The 20588-nt window shown below is 44.6% G+C and overlaps 1 protein-coding gene across 4 annotated transcripts in view; it reads right to left on the bottom strand.

Annotated features, from left to right (window-relative positions):
* Nucleotides 1–20588, bottom strand: part of LOC137546493 (uncharacterized) — a 142372-nt gene continuing 121784 nt past the window's right edge. For all 4 annotated transcript variants that reach the window (XM_068269031.1, XM_068269032.1, XM_068269033.1 and 1 more), the window contains 2 exons: nt 10416–10517; nt 1–1853 (listed from right to left, as the gene is read on the bottom strand). In XM_068269031.1, coding sequence (XP_068125132.1) covers nt 1581–1853; nt 10416–10517 — 375 coding nt within the window. In that variant the 3' untranslated portion in view covers nt 1–1580. The remainder of the gene's footprint in view (nt 1854–10415; nt 10518–20588) is intronic.

Below are 20588 nucleotides of genomic sequence, written 5' to 3' on the forward strand. Positions count from 1 at the left end.
TTTCAATACTTGCCTAACCTTCCATTTATTTTATGTAACACAGAGTATAGCACACAAAGGGCTTGAATCACTAAGACAAGTAGCATGCCTTGTCCGAGTTAACATGCCTTATCAGAGATAACACGCCTTATCAGAGTAGCATAGCGAGCGCTATGAACTTTTGTCTGCTAATTGGCAATGACGAGGACTCCACTCGTCCTGCCCTCAGCCCCTGCGGGTTTGTAGCGCTTGCTATGCTACTCTGATAAGGCGTGTTAACCTGGATAAGGCATGCTATATGTCTTTGTGAATCAAGCCCAAAGTGTTACTTTACAAAGAGTATAGCACACAATGGCCTGATTCACAAAGCTTTTCTGTTAAATTATCTCCCCTTACTTATTAACTCACAATTTCTCTCCTTAAAGAGGAACTCCAGCCTAAACAAACATACTGTCATTAAGTTACATTAGTTATGTTAATTAAAATAGATAGGTAATATAATCTCTTACCCACCCTGTTTTAAATGAACAGGCAAATGTTTGATTTCATGATGGCAGCCATCTTTTTGGTTGAAAGGAGATGACAGGGAGCGTTAGACACAGTTCCAACTGTCCTGTGTGCTGATCACCCCTCCCAGTTGCTAGGCAACGTGAACAACAACATAGGAAATCCCATCATGCTTTCCACAGCATCAGGGAAAAACCACCCGGGCAGATTTCTTTGATGGGGCGGAGCTTAGCTAAAAATGCAGCTAAAAATTATGTTTTGGTAAGAAAAACAAAGTTCTGATGCTGTGAAACTGTTAAAGAAACACCAAGCCTTTTCAGTTCTGCTGAGTAGATTTTTAGTCCGGAGGTTCACTTTAAATGACTTCACTCACGATTTAGCTCTCCTTCACTGACTTTACTTATGGTTTAGCTCTCCTTAACTGATTTAATTCATTGTATAACACTCCTTAACTGACTTAAATCATTGCTTGGCTCTCCTTATCTATTTCTCTCATGAATTCTATATATCTCTTCTTATTTGTTTATCTCCTGCATTAGCACTCCTTACAGTTACGGCAAAAAATAAATAACCTTTGTGTATCAACCCCAATGTGTGACTGTTGTAGAGACTGTGGGAGGGACTGTGGTAAACATTGTGGTAGAGACCATGGGAGGGACTGTGGGAGAGACTGTGGTAAAGATTGTGGGAGAGACAGGGCAGGCATTGTAGCACAGTTACTGACTGGAGTCTCCTACATATACAGCATGAGCAACCAATGTTCAATTTAGCTTACCTCGAAAAAATACAGTGAAATACCAGTTTTGAGTGAACCGATTTTTAAATAGGAGTTTTCATTTCAAATGTTGGTGCTTTTAAGTAAATCACATTTATAAAATTCAAAGGATAAAAGGGATATGATCATTGTGGGAGTAAGACTATATACAATTATTCTTTTCATTTCATCTGGTTTATTATGCATATATCTGATGCCATACCTCTCTGGGTATGCACTTTGGATGGCATAACAGACTTCCTGTCTGATTGAGTGTAAGGGTGTTGAATGCATAGCTAGGTTACCTCGGGCTCACACACTGTAAAGATGGAGTAGTGGCTTACACACGTGAAGAGGAAAAATAACGGGAGAAAAAGATCACAACAACGGCACAAGTAAGTATCTTGAGCATAGAGCCTTTGTGGATTTCTGTGGCAGTATTGAAGTGCACCTGACCATCTAGTTTCATACAGCATCCGGTATTTGTTGCATTGCAGCATTCCTGGAAACAGTCAGCAGTGGTGATCGTGGCACAGGACTTGGTACTTGTAGCACACGTGTTACTGCAGCCTGCCTCATAAGACACGGCCCCATTAGTCACTTTTTTCTGTAACTGTTAAATAGAAATGGTCAACATATTAACATGCTTATTATGTATGAACTATTATGCAAAATGTATTACAAATCAGGAATGAAGAGACATTTTATAAAACAGCATTAGCTTTTATTGATGAACTGTCATAACTAGTGATGTTCTTTGAATCCGGGTTGCATTATTCAGAAACCTGGATAATGCCATTCAAAGCAGTCCAGCAACTTTCTGTTTGGAGAGAGTCATGAAGTCATGTCACGCTTCACGTGACTGCAATGTTTTGTCTTTCCAAGCCAAAAGGAGGAACCATCAATGTTATGTGGAGCACAGCGTTAAAGGGAACCAAGTGCCACTTTTTTTGCAGTTTGTCTTGGTTTCCAATAGCTATAGAAGCTGCCCTTCCCTTCTAGCTGCCCATTATTTATCCAGGGGAAGGTGTGAAGATAGCATCCCTGGCTTCTCTAAACTCTTTGATGCATAGTGTGCTATCGCTCCACCCTCCCTGCTGATGAAAGCTTTTGTTTGCTCTTGCTAATGTGTACAATAAAATAATTACAGTCCTCATCAGCCTGAAATTTTGTGCAGGCCTCGAAAGTAGGGTAATAAAGACACCTGCTAATCTTTTAAATGTAAAAAGAAGAGGTTAAGTTATTTTTTTTTAATAATGAGACATGTTTTTAATGTGCTTCTGAGATGTGGGTGCTTGGGTGCTATAAAATGGTGTTTGGTTCACTTTAAACACAACTCAATAACCTCTCTCAAACATTAAGGTGCTGAACTGCTTTGGATGGCATTATCTGGGTTTCCAAATAAAGAAACCCGGATTTGAACAACAACACAGACATATATATATATATATATATATATATATATATATATATATATATATATATATATATATATACCTAGCTATAGTTAGGAATATGTATATGTATATGTGTGTGTGTGTGTGTGTGTGTTCCTAACCATAGCTAGGTATATACTGTTATATACATGGTACACTGTTTTGGCTCATATACTGTTTTTATCGGGTGTAGCAAAATCAGAGATGTTTCCTTATCTTAGTGCCTTGTCTGTTTTTTTCCTCAAAAGGCACAATACTCGACCTGATGAAGCGGCTTATACCGCGAAACGGGTTGTCATTTTAAAGTGCCCTGTAAAATAATTAGTTTTACGACCTCGTGAGTGACTACTCTTTCAAGGTAGGATCATTCCTTACCTTTCAAGATACATCATTTATTGCCGTATGTTATTTGGTGTGCATACACACACATAACTTACTGGTAGCTGATACCTACACCACTGGTATACACATTATTCTTTGAGTACCCTCCAGGGTGCCTCCTTCCCCCATTTCCGTGTTGGCTTACGTTGGGATCAGGGGACACCACCTTAGCAGGTGGCATTTTTCCAAGGAGCTGCGACCACCGAAGCAACGTCACAAGGCCGAGTGGGGACGGTACTTCCCCACATGCCACTCAGATTGGTTGCCTCTTGTGTAACCCGGCTTTGTGAGTATATATCTTTAGTTTTAACGCTGACCTGGCATACGTGAGGTAATACACCAGATCGGGCTCCCGGTGTCTTCCCATTCCTTTCCTTATCCTCCCAGTATAATATGAATAGAATCTATTTAATTGGCTTCTAGTTCTGCATTCTAGACTTCTAGGGGTACAAGGTGGTGGATCTTAAATAGAGGGTTGCATGGAATGCATGCTGCATGGGTATTGAGAAACTGTGCTGAATACTGCAACAGCACTTCCAAACACTTCATATAGTATGAAGTTCCTTCCCTTGCAGGAAGTGACATCACTGGTCAGAAGACCCTGCATAATAAAAATTGGCATTTCCAAATGTTTCTTTGCAAGAACCTTTCCAGCATCTGTGTGGAAAATGGGTTATAACATCTATGTCCATGCACAGAGTGATGACAGAGTGATGACAGAGTGATGACAGATGCAGTGACAAGGGTGAAGCGTGCAAATAGTTTGCACATTTAATTCTTGAGCTCCAAAGTTCACTGATTGTCAGGAACTTGTGTCAGTCACAGCATGCAGAGTGGGGGATTTCAAGACCCCTCTCAAAAGGCAGCCAGGTCAGTGGTCTTGACTATAAGAGATTTTGAAAATTTACAATACAGTTCAAAAAGTATTAAGTAATACTCATAGTTTAACCTCCCTGGCGGTTAATTTTTTTTGCCAAATTGGCAAAAAACCTTTTTTTTTTTATTTTTTTTTTTTGTTTCATGTAAAGCTACCAGAGTGGTAGCTACATGAAACACCACTAGAGGGCGCATGTGTCCCTCTAGTGCGATCGTCGCCGGCATCTATAGCAAACAGGGGAACGCGTATACAACGCGTTCCCCTGTTTGGCTTCTCCTGTCGCCATGGCGACGATCGGGATGACGTCATGGACGTCAGCCGACGTCCTGACGTCAGACACCTCCGATCCAGCCCATAGCGCTGCCCGGAACTCATTGGTCCGGGCAGCGCAGGGCTCTGGCGGGGGGGCCCTCTTTCGCCGCTGCGTGCGGCCGATCGCCGCAGAGCGGCGGCGATCAAGCTGTGCGCGCGGCTAGCAAAGTGCTGGCTGCGCGCACAGCAATTTACAGAATAAAAATCGCCCCACCAGGGGCTGAGATCTCCCCCTGCGCGGCATAGCCCGAGCTCAGCTCGGGCTTACCGCCAGGGAGGTTAAACCAAACAACAAATGGCCTTTCACAATCTGAAGAATGCATTTTGGGATTTAGTTGGGCTTTAAGTGAATAAACTCCTTTACTTTTGGTCTTGTTCTTGGTATCAGAGAATTTTTATCCTATTTAGATGGCTAGCATTTGAACTTCTTTAACCGTTTCCACTTGGAGTTCTTTCCTAAAGGAAGTCGTTTCTGCTCCGAGTTTTTTTTTAAGGACATGTGCTCTCCTTCTTACTCTCTCTCTAATTTAACATGGGACATAACACCGTAACATGGTATATCTTATTTTAAAGAACACATTATAACGTTTAATTTGATACCTTATTTGGACAGTTTGGCATCTTCTATTGGTTGGTAGCAGAGGAGAAAGCCAAGGGCCTGCGTGAGCAAGTTTTGCAATAATAGGTGGTTTTATGCCCGCCACCCGGGGTCTTACTGTCCCTACACCAGTGGCGTACCTAGGGTGCTTGACACCCGGTGCTGATTATTCAGATAGCACCCCCCCCCCCCCCCCCAAAAAAAGTGAGCGTAGGGATTTTGTAAGGATTTGTTTGTGCACACCGAGTGAAATGTCTATGTACTCTGTAAAGCACTGTGGAGAATAAATACATAATAATGAGCTCTTCTGAGCAAGGACAGTGGCATGACTATGTATTCTGTAAAGTGCTGCAGAAGATGACAGTGTTATATAAATACATACTAATAATAATATGGTAGGCCACTAAACTGTGGCTATGGTAGGTCTAGATCAGACCAGGGTTCCTTGAACACTCTGCAGGGGTTCCTTGGCATTTTCACACATCGTGGGGATGTATAATAGAGCTCACTATAATAGGTGGTACTGTAACAAGAAGCACTAAATTAGGGGCTCAGGAGACAGTATAATGAGTGGCAGTGTAATAGGTAGTAGTGAAATAAACAGCTACATATACTTTTAAACACCATACCGCCTGCAAAATAAATGCAGGGGTTCCTCAAGATCAAAAAATTGTTTTCAGGGGTTCCTCGAGATCCAAAAGTTATTTGCAAGGTTCCTCCAGGGTAAAAAGGTTGAGAAAGGCTGGTCTAGATTATGAGCTCCTCTGAGGACAGCCGGTGACATGACTATGTACTCTGTAACTTGCTGCAGAAAATGTCAGTGCTATATAAATACATAATAATAATATGGCAGGATATTGGAGCATGGTAGGATTAGATTGTGAGATCCTCTGGGGACAGTCAGTGACATGACTATGTACTCTGTAATGTGCTGCAGGAGATGTCAGTGCTATATAAATACATAATAATAATGTGGTAGGGCATTAGACTGACTATGGTAGGATTAGATTGTGAGCTCCTCTGAGGACAGTCAGTGACATGACTATGTACTTTGTAAAGTGCTACAGGAGATGTCAGTGCTATATAAATACATAATAATAATATGGCAGGATATTGGAGCATGGTGGGGTTAGAGTGTGAGCTCCTCTGAGGACAGTCAGTGACATGACTATGTACTCTGTAATGTGCTGCAGGAGATGTCAGTGCTATATAAATACATAATAATAATATGGTAGGATATTAGACTATGACTATGGTAGGATTAGATTGTGAGCTCCTCTGAGGACAGTCAGTGACATGACTATGTACTCTGTATTGTGCTGCAGGAGATGTCAGTGCTATATAAATACATAATAATAATATGGCAGGATATTGGAGCATGGTGGGATTAGAGTGTGAGCTCCTCTGAGGACAGTCAGTGACATGACTATGTACTTGGTAATGTGCTGCAGAAGATGTCAGTGCTATATTAATACATAATAATATGGTAGGACATTAGACTATGACTATGGTAGGATTAGAGTGTGAGCTCCTCTGAGGACAGTCAGTGACATGACTATGTACTCTGTAAAGTGCTGCAGAAGATGTCAGTGCTATATAAATACATAATAATAATATGGTAGGACATTAGACTATGACTATGGTAGGATTAGATTGTGAGCTCCTCAGAGGACAGTCAGTGACATGACTATGTACTCTGTAATGTGCTGCAGGAGATGTCAGTGCTATATAAATACATGATAATATGGCAGGATATTGGAGCATGGTGGGATTAGAGTGTGAGCTCCTCTGAGGACAGTCAGTGACATGACTATGTACTTGGTAATGTGCTGCAGAAGATGTCAGTGCTATATTAATACATAATAATATGGTAGGACATTAAGACTATGACTATGACTATGGTAGGATTAGATTGTGAGCTCCTCTGAGGACAGCCAGTGACATGACTATGTACAGTTAGTTAGCATGCCCAATTAACTGGATGCACCCATCAGCAGAGAGGTGACAGATAGGGAATAGAAGGTGGCAGATAGGTGACAGCAGGGAAGGATGGCAGATGGGTGACAGGAGGGGAGGGTAGTAGAGAGGGGCAAGCTGGGGAGGGTGGCATTGAGGTGACAGGAGGGGAGGGAGGGTGGTATAGAGGTGGCAGGAAAGGAGGGTGGCAGAGAGGGGGGGTTGGTAGAGAGGTGACAAGCAGGGGAGGGTGGTATAGAGGTGACAGGGGGAGGGAGGGTGGCAGATAGGTGTCAGCAGGGCAGGGGAGGGTGGCAGAGAGGGGTACAGAGGGGAGGGGAGGATGGCAGAAAGGTGACCTGTGGCAGAGAGGGGGTCAGCAAGCAAGGAAAGGGTGGCAGAGAGGTGGGAGCAGGGGAGGGTGACAGCAGGGGAGTAGAGGATGGCAGAAAGAGGTGGAATTAGAGGAGGCGAGAGTGGAAGAGACATTTGAGCAACCTGCTGAAGGTGAGGGGAAAGACTGGCAAAGAGGTGACTGGCTGCAGCCAGCTGAGGAAAGGGTCAGTCAGGGTAGGGGGTTGAGAAGTCAGGTTGGAGGAGCAATAAAAGTTGAAGGGATAGTTAGAGGCTGCAGCTATAAATACCAGACATCCGAACATCCAGCTCCCTGCATTGTGGCTTCTATATGTTTTTCCCCTGCACTTAGCCTGTTGCTCATGGAAAGCATCATTGTGGGGGAGGGGGGATCCATAAGTCTCCACTAAGAGCCCCAGTGAGTCATAAATAGTTCTATGTGTGCCTGAACTTCGGGCAGCATGGAACAGCTACTGTGGGAGAGTTTGATCAGGCTCAGCTCAGCTGCATCAACTTTTGGCGTCAGGAGGATTCCCCTCTCCCCGCACACTCACAAAAAGATCAAGTTATTCTCCCTCACTACTGGCCTCCCCTATTTGCAGAGCGCATCTTGATTTGTGTCTATCACCTGCTCGGCTGCTCCTGATGTTCCCTCCCTGTTGAATCATTGCAGGCTGGAATGAAGAATACACCGTCCATCCTCTTCACAAGCCGCCCGCTCTGCTCTCCTTGGCCTTCTCTCATTACACCTCCTGTGTAATAACGCGACATGCAGAGAACAGGAAGTAGTGAGAGCAGACGGCTGGTGGATGGATGGTGTATTCTCATTTCTGCCTGCACTGATTCAATACGACTATACGAGGGTACATCAGGAGCAGCCGGTCAGGTAATAGAGACTAAGCTGCCCGTGCATGGTGCAAAGGAAGGACCCTCTCTTTTGTCGAGTGGTGAGGGAAGGAGGAATGGAGTTGGCCCCTCCTCCCTGAGTTCTCACTACATTTCCCTGCAATAACTGAACTTCTGCCCGGGTGTCACCCCCTTCCCATGATGACACCCGGTGCGCCCCGCCCCCTGCGCCCGCCCCTAGAGACGCCACTGCCCTACACACAATGCAATTGTTGGTATTTCGATTGGGCAGATTAGCCATAAAATACTGGCTATTATTTACACCCTCCCCCAGTCCATCCCATAGGATGCCATTCATTCTATTAACAACTTTGCAGGCAATCTGCAATAAAAATTAAATTTAATCTGCAATTATTATTATTATTTTTTTTTGCAGAATGGAATCAGCAAAAATGAATAAGAAGCTATTTTTTATTTAAAAAAAACAAACAAACAAAAAAAAACAAACAAACAAACAGGAAAGAAACGGAAGTGACATTTAAATCTAAGGGCCTGATTCACAAAGCGGTGCTAACAGTTAGCATGCTGGTGAAAAGCCCTTTATCATAACTAAACTCAGTTTAGGCATGATAAGTTTAGGCATGTTAAGTTTAGGTGTGATAAGTTTAGGCATGATAAGTTTAAGCACCAACTGGGTTAGCACCGCAGTGCACAGCTGATCAAAAGTTTGGCGCTAGCAAAGTCTGGTGCACTTCGCATAGAGTTTAATGGCGCTGCTTTGCGTGCGGGACTTTGCCTGCGATCTAAACTTATCTCAAACTTAGCATGCCTAAATTTATCATGCCTAAACTTATCACGCCTAAACTGGCTTTTCACCAGCGTGGTGCAATGGTTATCACGCCTAAAGTCTTTAACTGGGTTAGCACCGCTTTGTGAATCGAGCCCTAAATGTCACTTCCTTCAGGGGCTGATGGGGGCCAAAAGGTATGCATAGTGATCGGCGGTTTGCGGCGGTCCCGATGCATAGCGGGACATACGAGTGCAATGCGGAATTCGCGATGTCCCGCTATGCGGGACATACCAGTGGAAAGGGTTAATGTATAGTTAGTTAATAGCTCTGCATACGTCAATACAGCAACAAAACCCCCACTTTTTTAAATAACATCTCAGTGTTAATTCATAGCTGGTCATTCATGATTAAAATTGCAACTTACTCTTCCTGTAATCATTAAGGCCCAGCTAAAACCAATGACAGTTCCTAGACATCTCTAGTAAATGGGGGCTGTTCAGCAAGTTGGCAATATATCACAAGTCTACCAGTAGAAGCACACAAATTAGAAATAGCATGTTGGGTTACTTATAGAAATAAAGTTATCATCTCTCAATCCTTCTGAGGCCTGGAACCCACTACAGCGGGGTTTTTTTTAGTAGATTATGGAGCGCTTTCAATAACTAGCGATTTCCCTCAACGCTCTGCCAATGTAAATGGATGAGACAGATTCCACCAAAGCAACTGCAACTAAGCAAATTGCAATCGCAGAACATGCAGCATTTTGGTAGCATTTTCATTCTAATGATTTGTATAGAAGCATGGAAATCACTCCTAAAATCGCTTGCAAAACGCTATCACAAATCGCTAGCAATTGTGATAGCGTTTTTGCACTTTCTAGTGGGTTCCAGGCCTGAATATGATTGGTTAGGGAAATAACTGCAGTGCTATGCAGCATTCTGGACTGCTTCAGACATCCATAGGCCAACCAACTAAAACAATTCCCTGAATTAAGTGCTGGTGATATAGTCCCTTAACTGCTTCCGAACCTTGGTAATTGAAATCTACGCCATGTTTGGGACCTGCTATGCCTGCCAGGGCATAGATTTTAATTACTGTGCCGCAGGATCCCGCTGATCAGGCCACTCTCCCGTTGCTGTAACCCACCTACTCTGCTGTCAATATGACAGCTGAGCTCCTTAAGCTGGTCAGGAGCTGATTTCATTGGCTCCTGACCCTGTGATCACTGTGATTGGCTCACAGTGACCACAGGGTCAGGAGCCAATGAAATCAGCTCCTGACTGGCTCACGGGGCTCTGTTGTCATACTGGCGGTAGGGGGAGTGGGCTGCAGTAAAGGGAGAGCGGTATGAGAGACGGGTCTGTGCAGTGTGACGTCAGTGAGCCCCATTTTCTTACCAAAAAGTCTCTGGTCCTTAAGGGGCCAGAGACTACTGGTAAGGAAGTGGTTACTATCTATAACATAAACAAGCTTATTTGGTGTGAACCATGGAGTATATTGTACATATTGTATGACTGTGTACCAAAACATTCATTTGGTGGCTAGATCTTTCAGTTACCATCTAATATCTAATTTACACCACATGCTTAGCAATGGCTTTGTAGATTGCAGAAAAAATTACTTACCTCACAGTGGATTATCCCAACTTGACATTGTTTGGTCGCTGCTGTAGCTGAATTTTTATAGCAGTCTGTCCCTGAGCAGGTAAATGACCTACATACCTTATCCTGAAATATATATATAAAAAAATAATAATTAAAATAATCATATAACTCACCATCATAATAATTATCTCTTGGTTGTAAAGTTCTGAAGAAATATTTGATATTTAATCTGTAATTTACCCCACCACCTTTGTTGCTCAATGTCTCAAGTCTCACACAGGTATTGGACTTTCGAATCGATTTCCCTAATGGGTACCCGGCCTGCCTGAAGTGATGCAAATGGAGTTTACCAGAAGGCGAGACACTGCACAGCTTGTGCTGTGGGAACTAGCAGGACCGCACAGTGTGAAATGTGATCTAGGATGCTGACCTTCATATACATCCATGGCAGACAAGTATATCTGACATCATTTTTGATAATAGTTGAACATTGTGGTTAATCAGGGAAAATGGTCTGTAGGATCAAGGATCTGAAATAACTTTTTTTGCTTTGGGATAACATTTCAAGTGTGCTGCACACCTCCACTCTACATAGTTTTAAACAATTGGAAAAGGGGGTCCGTTGTCTGCATTTTTGAGTATTTTAAAGAGGTTTAAAAAAATAAAAAATAAAGCATTTGTTGAAGTAGAACTATAGTATCTTCCATGGACAGGATGTATAAGTAAGATTAAAATGTCTGATCTAACCAGGCGCCGATTCCCTGCTTGCATGTATAAGCATGATCCCAAAACCAGACACTGACCACACTCTCTGGTCTAACTTCAGACCTATATCCTTGTTAAACAATGATATTAAGATACTGGCAAAAATATTAGCCACAAGGCTTGGCAGGGGTATAGAAGATTTAATTGGAAGGGATCAAGTGGGCTTCATACCACGCCGTCAAGCAAGTGACAATATCAGGAGACTCCTTCATATAATAACAAAAGCGAGTGACACAGATACTCCCATGATGCTTCTCTCGTTAGATATACAAAAGGCATTTGACACAGTGTCGTGGGAGTATCTGTTCACCCTGCTAACAGTTTGGGGCTTCAGGCATAACTTCATTACGTGGCTCAGAGCCCTATACTGTTCCCCTAGTGCGTTCATCAGGTACAGTGGACACAAATCCGCAACCTTTCCCATCAGAAGAGGCACCCAGCAGGGATGCCCCCTATCCCCCCTACTATTCGCCCTTATTATGGAGCCTCTGGCTCTCCTAATTAATAATCACAGGGATATACGGGGAATTGACATAGCGGGACAGCAACATAAACCATGTATGTATGCGGACGACGTAATCCTCACCCTGTCGGACCCCCGAGTCTCCCTGTCCAATCTAGCAGATACACTGACAACCTTCGAGGATATGTCTGGCTTAAGGATAAACAATCTTAAATCCAAGGCATTAAATATTAATCTCCCCACAACAACTATCATTGATTTACAGAAAGCTTATGAGTTCAAATGGGAAACACAAAAACTAAAATACTTAGGAGTATACCTAACGAATTCATATGATTCAATGTTTAATGCCAACTACCCAGCACTTTACGCGGAAGTATCCAGATTATTGGAGTGCTGGAAACGATACGTGATTTCGTGGCTGGGTCTGATAGCGGCGATTAAGATGACAATCTTACCTAAGTTCCTATATGCATTTAGGGTATTACCGGTCCCTGTTCCCCCCGCCTATCTTAAAAAAGTACAGTCTCTCATATACTCCTTCATCTGGAAGAATTCAGGGCCCCGTATCTCTAGAGCTACGTTATATCATCTCACTACAGATGGTGGTTTGGGTGTCCCCAAGGTGACGGCATATTATAAGGCGGCACAAATTACACAACTCGCATTGTGGCAAGAGGAAGAGCGCCCCCCCATCTGGCGTGATATTGAACTATCAATTAGTTTCCCCATATCCCTTGTCAACCTCCTATGGATTTCTACAGCACAGCGCAAACCCATTAAAAACCCACTTATGGTACATTCTTTGAGGATCTGGAATCAGGTCAGACTTAGGGATGGGCTCCAATCCCCACACTCACCTCTCACATCATTCTTGGGCCACCCTGACTTTTCCCCAGGCATTCATAACCCCTCCGCCTTTAAATGGTGGCAGCTCAAAGGACTAACTACAATATACAGCTTAGTGACGGACAACTCTCTCAAATCGCTCGCATCCTTAAAGGAGCATAAGCAAATCCCTGACACAGAGATATTTCGTTACCTACAAATATCACACTTCGTCAGGAAATATATCGGAACCTATAAATCCTTGCTTACTAGAACCTGGTTTGAACACATCTGTGCCACATGCCCTGGCACCCCGGGCCTTATATCCTTGCTTTATAAAAACACAATCTCCCCTCCCAATTTATCTAAACCACAATACATCACTAGATGGGAAAAAGACCTCAGCACCACACTGGAAGCTGAAGATCTTCAGTATATGTGGAAGAATGCCTCAGCTGTCTCAATTAGCACAGCACTGGTAGAAACGCAATACAAGGTACTACTGAGATGGTATCTAACGCCGGACCGAATTGGAAAATTTAATCCTAGCCACAAGGGTCTATGCTTCAGAGCTTGTGGTCAGAAAGGCACCTTCCTCCACACATGGTGGACATGCCCAAAAATACGTAGATTCTGGAGCAGGGTATACCAAGTGATATATTCCACAGTCAGATCACAAATTCCTAAACTTCCTGAAGTAGCTTTGCTAGGTATGAAACCCCTAGGCATATCCAATTCGCAATATAAACTACTAATGCACATTTGTCTGGCTGATAAACGGGTAATAGCCCGATCTTGGAGAACCCCCGCACTCCCTCTACAAATTTTCAAAACCAATCTTAGTCACGCCCTCTGTTTTGACAGAATGAAAGCCATGATAAGTGACACTCTCCCTCAGTTTGAAAAAATCTGGAAACCGTACTTTATTTATTATGCCCACTGGCTCCCTGCGTCCCTCACGGCAGTATAAGAACAGTATAACTTAAATGATCTCACTTAGGCAACTTCATATCTTCCAACTCCATCGCTACAACGGGGTTGGCAGCAGCTCGGCACCACTTTCCTTTCACATCCCTCTCTCCCCACTATACTCTTCCCCACACTTCTTCCTTTTCTCTCTCTAATCTCTTCTCTGATGGTTTCTGTCCCATCAGAATGAAACAATTTATAATAAAAAGTTACTCGCACAATAGTGACTAAATATATAAAGTAGCCCACGAATCTGTCTGTGAGCACATTATTCAGTGCTCCCATGACCCCTGGTCTACACAGAAACCAATACGGTATAGAAGTCAAGATCATCAAACCACCAACACCGAGGGGTGGTTTTTCCTTCATTAGTACTTTTTATATTAGTATATTGTTGACTTGGAATGTCAGTAATTGATGCCTACGAGCTGCTGACATTCAAAATGTTTCCACATGGAATATAATCTGCCCTTGCAGATTCTGTTATACCTAACGATACATTTAAATTTGCAATAAGTTATGGATTGTACAATGCACTTAGATATCGCACTGTTGAACTGTTATGTTATTTTATAATTAAAACCAATAAAAACTTTTTGAAAATAAAATGTCTGATCTACCAAGACTGTTTTATCTATTTAGAACTCTACCAATCCAATTAAAGTACACTTGAAGTGAGAGAGATCTGGAGGCTGACATACACTGGCGTAGCAATAGAGGATGCAGAGGTTGTGACCGCACCAGGTCCCTTAGACCAGTGGGGCCCACTAGGGGCCCTCCTTCATCCATCTTATTAGCTTTTCATTGATGCTATGCTTTTTATGAACACCTCTATATGTGCATTCAATAGTAGTAATAGTAGTAATCCTTAATAAACAGTTTTCTTACTCTTACTTTTGAGGCTCCATTTCAATCAAGTTCTTGGGGCACCATGTAAAACTCGCACTGGGGCGCCAAGCTCCTTATTTATGCCACTAGTGACATATTTATTTTTAAACAATGCAAATTGCCTGGTTGCCATGCTGATCCTCTTGCTCTAATCCTTTTAGCCATAGAGGCAGAATAAGCATGCAGATCAGATGTTGATCAGACTGAAGTCTGACTGGACTAGTCACACACTGAAGCCATAAAAGATCAGCAAAGCCAAAAAAGTCTAGGAAAAGACTAAAATAATGTTTTCTAAGAAATTTGGAGGCCGAGTACAAGTGTGACAAAAATGTAATTCACCTATGGGTGTGTCATGTCTACAGATGTTGGCAGGGCCGGCATTGTAGGTTACGGTGAAAATCTGGACATTGCATGAGTAATATGGGACACATTATAGAGTTTGCAAAATCAAAGAGCTGGAGAATGATTTACTGTAAAAAAAAAAAAATGCTGTAACAAATGTTGGAGAGGCAGCCGCGGTGAACAGCGCTACCACCGCAGCTGCCTCCAGCTCCCTGTTTAGCGATGTTTCCGTGCCTCAGGCGTCTAGCACGCCGAGGACGGGTCTGTCAGTTGCACATAGGGTTGCTTTGTCGCGTGTGCGCACAGACAGGACCTTTATGCAGGGAGGAGGCGCGTCAGCTGACCGGCCGGTTGGCTGACGTCAGAGGAGACGCTCGCCGCTCCTCATTGGCTGATAGGAGGAGGCGTACCAGAAGGGTCTCCTCTGCTACTTAAGCCTAGCTGAATCACTCGCATCTTGTCTGCTGTTGCGAATACTCTGTGTTAGCGCTCAGACCCTTAGATAGTTCCGGTGTGCTTTGATCCGGGAGGAAACCGGGGATTTCACACAAGATAGGAATTGTTTGATAGCCTTAAAGATTTACATTACTGTGTTATTATTTGTGCATGACTCTGGCTCGTTCTGACTACTCTTCTGCTCAGTGATTCTGTACCTCTGCCCATCTGATCTTGCTGCCAACTCTGCTTGCTTATACCTTCCTGTCTCTGCCTCCTGATTTTGTACTGCATCGGTCTGTCTGTTGCCGAACCTGATCTGTCTGACCTCTCTACTCTCACCAGAGGGCCCTTGACTCTGGTGAGGGGCACTGTACTGTTAGCACCCACCAGCTCCTCTGGTGAGGTATTGCCAAAGCTATCAGTACTACTGTTGCACCAGCCCTTGACTCTGGTGAGGGGCACTGTACTGTTAGTACCCACCAGCTCCTCTGGTGAGGTATTTCCAAAACTATCACTACTACTGTTGCACCAGCCCTTGACACTGGTGAGGGGCACTGTACTGTTAGTACCCACCAGCTCCTCTGGTGAGGTATTGCCAAAGCTATCAGTACTACTGTTGCACCAATCACTCATTGCTATTTGTTGTCACATCAGCTTCTTATATACCAGTATTATAGGTGATCCTGCAGATCACCATATAATCAGGTATATATCTGCATTATAGGTGATACTGCAGATCACCTAATAATCAGAATTCTGTTCTTTGCTGACACAAATCGTTACAGAACAGCAGACCAGAATGTCTATGGACGCACTGTGTAACCAGGTTGGGGCTAGTGTTGGGCGAACAGTGTTCGCCACTGTTCGGGTTCTGCAGAACATCACCCTGTTCGGGTGATGTTTGAGTTCGGCCGAACACCTGATGGTGTTCGGCCTTTTAAGTTCGGGTTCGTCCCGAACTACTGAATGGCCCTGTTCGCCCGAACATGCCGCAACACGGCCCCCCTATGGGGTCGCAGGCATAAGGGGGGAGCATGCCCCGATCGCGGGGGGGGGAGTCGGAAATTCCCCCCACCCCCTCCGCTAGCGCTCCCCCCTCTGCCCGCTTCCCCATACAAAAGTTTAAGGCAAGTTAAATAGTACTTGGTGGCTGGCAATGGCAGTGGAGTGAGGAGGAGGAGGAGGAGTCCGTGTAGCAGAGTGACGCGTTGAGGCCAGGCAGCGGGCGGTTCAGCGGTAGTACCCTTGTGGTACTTCCGCCCTTTCTCTGACCTCACGTCCTCTGCATACGAGGGTACGCGTCACGCGTACCCTCGTATGCGTCATCACGTAGAGGACGTGAGGTCAGAGAAAGGGCGGAAGTACCACAAGGGTACTACCGCTGAACCGCCCGCTGCCCGGCCTCAACGCGTCACTCTGCTACTCGGACTCCTCCTCCTCCTCACTCCACTGCCAGTGCCAGGCCAGCCACCAAGTACTATTTAACTTGCCTCAAACTTTTTTTATGGGGAAGCGGGCAGAGATGGGAGCGCTAGCGGAGGGGGTGGGGGGAATTTTCGACCCCCCCGCGATCGGGGCATGCTCCCCCCTTATGCCTGCGACCCCATAGGGCCCCCAAAATGGGCATGTTCGGGGGTCCCATTGACTTCCATTGAGTTCGGCGTTCGGGCCGAACATGCCGAACATCTGGCCCATGTTCGGCCTGTTCGGCCCGAACCCGAACATTCAGGTGTTCGCCCAACACTAGTTGGGGCCTTGACCACAGCGGTGGATAATCTAACCGTATTGGTCAATACCCAACAGACTCAGATCACTCAGCTGTCTGGGGTGGTCCGCACCCTCCAGACTGCAACTGGACCAGTGCAGTCCCCTCCAGTTATAGAGCCTAGAATGCCTATGCCAGGGAAATTTTCAGGCCACACATCTGATTTTCAGAATTTCAGGAACCGCTGCCTCTCTTACTTTGAGATGAGACCTGTTTCATCAGGGACTGAGAGTCAGAAGGTAACCTTCATTAAAACACTTTTATCAGGGGATTCACAGACATGGGCCTACAGTCTTCCTAGTGGTCATGAGGCATTATCTTCAGTTCAGAATTTTTTCAAATCAATGGCTATCATATACAATGATCCAGATATAGCAGTCACTGCTGAGAGGAAACTTAAAAATCTCAGGCAGGGACATAACACCGCAGAGACCTATCTTGCAGAGTTTAGACGGTGGGCAGTATCGGCTAGGTGGGGACAGTTTGCCTTATTAGACTGTTTTTTATCTGAGTTATCCGACCCCATTGTGGATGTAATGCTAAGTCATCCCGAACCCAAGACTGTTGATGATGCAATCTCACTTGCAAGAAGAATAGATCGCCGTATTCGTTATCAAAGGCAAGCTCGTGGTAGACGCCCTGTAAAGTCTGTTCCCGTCACCTCTCCTACCCCTTCTACCCCTCAGGATGAACCGATGCAGATCGGACATTCTAAATTGTCAGAAGTCGAGAAAAATCGGAGACGGTCGGAGGGGCTCTGTCTATATTGCGCAGAAAAAGGCCATATAGTACAGAACTGTCCTAAAAAGGTGGAAAATTCTGCCGCCTAGGAGTAGCTAGAGGTACTACCCTAGGTGAGCCAGTGTTACCTCTACCTGATAACCGGTTACTACTCCCTTGTTCTATTTCCTGGGAAGATCAGGTCCGGTCTACCCAGGCATTTATAGACTCGGGTTCTGCCGCTAATTTTATAGATTATGATTTTGTTAAGAAATTGGGGATTCCCCTGCTTCCCTTAGACAGACAGATTGTCCTCACTGCAGTGGATGACTCTCCACTTCAAAAGGGCCATCCCGTCTCAGACTCCCAAGTTTGTTATGCCATGTGGGGGTATTGCATAGAGAACAAATACAATTTTTTGTGCTTAAAATGGCCACTTCTACTGTAATCCTTGGGATGCCGTGGTTGCAAAAGCATTCTCCTCAGATAGATTGGAGCTCTGGCCAGTTGCTTAGCTGGTCCTCCTTTTGCCCTCATCATTGTATGGAGAAAGTTGCTGTTTGCACCACCAGGATTCAGATATAAGGGTTACCTGCACAATATGCTGAATTCGCTGATGTTTTCTGTCCTAAGTCGTCGGACAAACTTCCTCCACACAGAAGTTTTGACTGCCCCATTGAGTTTAGACCTGGTTGTATGCCCCCTAGAGGTCATTTATATAACCTGTCTGCTCCTGAAAAAGTCGCTATGCAGGACTACATTAAGGAAAACCTTGCCAAAGGTTTTATCCGTCCTTCTAAGTCTCCGGCCGGAGCAGGGTTCTTTTTTGTTAAAAAAAAAAAAAAGACGGTGGGCTTCGCCCCTGCATAGATTATCGAGAACTGAATAATATACCATAAAGAATCGTTACCCACTCCCGTTAATTGACAACTTGTTCTCTCAGGTTACTGATGCATGTGTCTTTTCTAAACTTGATTTAAGAGGGGCATACAATCTGGTACACATAAGGGAGGGTGACGAATGGAAGACGGCATTTAACACAGCTGACGGGCACTACGGGTACCTTGTTATGCCCTTCGGGTTATGTTACACTCCTGCTGTCTTCCAGGAGTTGGTCAATGAGATTTTCCGAGAGGTCCTGGGACGATTCGTCCTGGTATATCTGGACGACATACTGATTTTCTCACCCAGTCTAGCTAAACACAGGGAGCATGTGAAGTTTGTCCTGAACAAGCTTAGACAGAATTCTTTATATGCAAAAATTGAGAAATGTCTCTTTGAGGTGTCGGAAGTTCCTTTCTTGGGGTATATCATTTCAACCTCAGGACTCTCCATGGACCCCAAAAAAGTAGCTGCTGTTTTGGAGTGGCCACAGCCCATGGGGCTGAAGGCACTCCAAAGATTTCTTGGCTTCGCCAATTATTACAGAAAATTTATCAAGGGATTTTCTTCTGTAGTGTCACCTCTCACTAACCTCACCAAAAAAGGAGCTGACACTTATAATTGGTCACCCTAAACACATTCTGCTTTTTCATTTCTGAAGAACTTGTTTTGCGACATGTTGATATCACTTGTCCCTTTATAGTTGAGGTGGACGCATCTGAGATTGGGGTCGGGGCTGTGCTGTCTCAACACTCGGGTTTCCAGGGCAGATTGCATCCATGTGCTTTCTTCTCACGTAAATTTTCTCCCGCAGAGAGAAATTACGATATCGGTAACCGAGAGCTGTTAGCCATTAAACTCGCGTTTGAGGCGGGCGTCATTGGCTCGAAGGGGCAGAACATATGATTACAGTCTATACTGACCACAAAAACTTGTAATATATTGAAGGGGCCAAGAGGCTTAGTCCTCGACAGGCCCGCTGGTCATTATTCTTTTCAAGATTCAGATTTATTATTACGTATAAGCCAGGGAGTAAAAATGTCAAGGCAGATGCTCTGTCTAGATGTTTTGAGCCCGAGACAGTACTGCCACCAACTCCCGAGAACATTCTGCCTGAGAAAGTTGTCGTGGCAGGCACCGAGACCTGGGAAGATTGGTCGCTTACTTTAGGGCCTTATCAACAGGATATTCCCGAGGGGAAACCTGACGGAGTTCTATTTGTGCCACTTCATTTGCGGCTGCAAATTTTACAATTGTTTCATGCACATAAAAATGCAGGGCACCCTGGGGTAGCCAGAACGCAGGATTTACTGTCTAGGTGTGTGTGGTGGCCATCACTGGTCCTAGAATGTAGGGAGTTTGTCAGAAACTGTACAGTTTGTGCCAGGAATAAGCCATCCAGACAGGTTCCTGTGGGCACCCTTCAGCTTTTACCAGTACCTGAGGAACCATGGACCCATTTGTCCATGGATTTTGTGGGCGAACTCCCCAGGTCTGAGGGGAAAACAGCCGACCATATGGTGGTAGTCGACAGGTTCAGCAAAATGGCTCACTTTATTCCACTGGACGAACTCCCCTCTGCCCAGGAACTGGCGACTCTCTTCATTCAACACATTTTCCGCTTACATGGCATACCAGAAAATGTGGTGTCAGATAGGGGAGTCCAGTTTGTGTCCAAATTCTGGAGAACGTTTTGTCATCATCTCGGTATGAACCTGTCATTTTCCTCCGGCTACCACCCACAGACCAATGGGCAAACTGAGAGGGTTAATCAGTCTCTGGAGCAGTTTCTTAGATGTTATGTGGCTGACGCGCAGTTAGAATGGGCAAAGTTCTTGCCATTCACATAATTTGCGCATAACAACCTGAAAAGTTCCTCTTCAGGCTTTTCTCCCTTTCAGGTGGTGACAGGGAGATCTCCATTACCAGTGGTGTCTTCTCCTTTCCATGCTTTAGAGGAGTGGCAGGGATCTTTTAAGGAGATTTGGACCATGGTCAAAAGAAACCTGGAAAAGGCCTTCCAGACCCAGAAAAAGCAGGCTGAAAGAAAGCGATCTGTAGAGTGGGACTTTGGTGTGGGTTTCTACCCGACATGACATCTGGCGCTGAAACAGCCATCGGCAAAATTGGGTCC

This window comes from Hyperolius riggenbachi, chromosome 2 (genome assembly GCF_040937935.1).
Source record: "Hyperolius riggenbachi isolate aHypRig1 chromosome 2, aHypRig1.pri, whole genome shotgun sequence".
Taxonomy (NCBI): Eukaryota; Metazoa; Chordata; class Amphibia; order Anura; family Hyperoliidae; genus Hyperolius; species Hyperolius riggenbachi.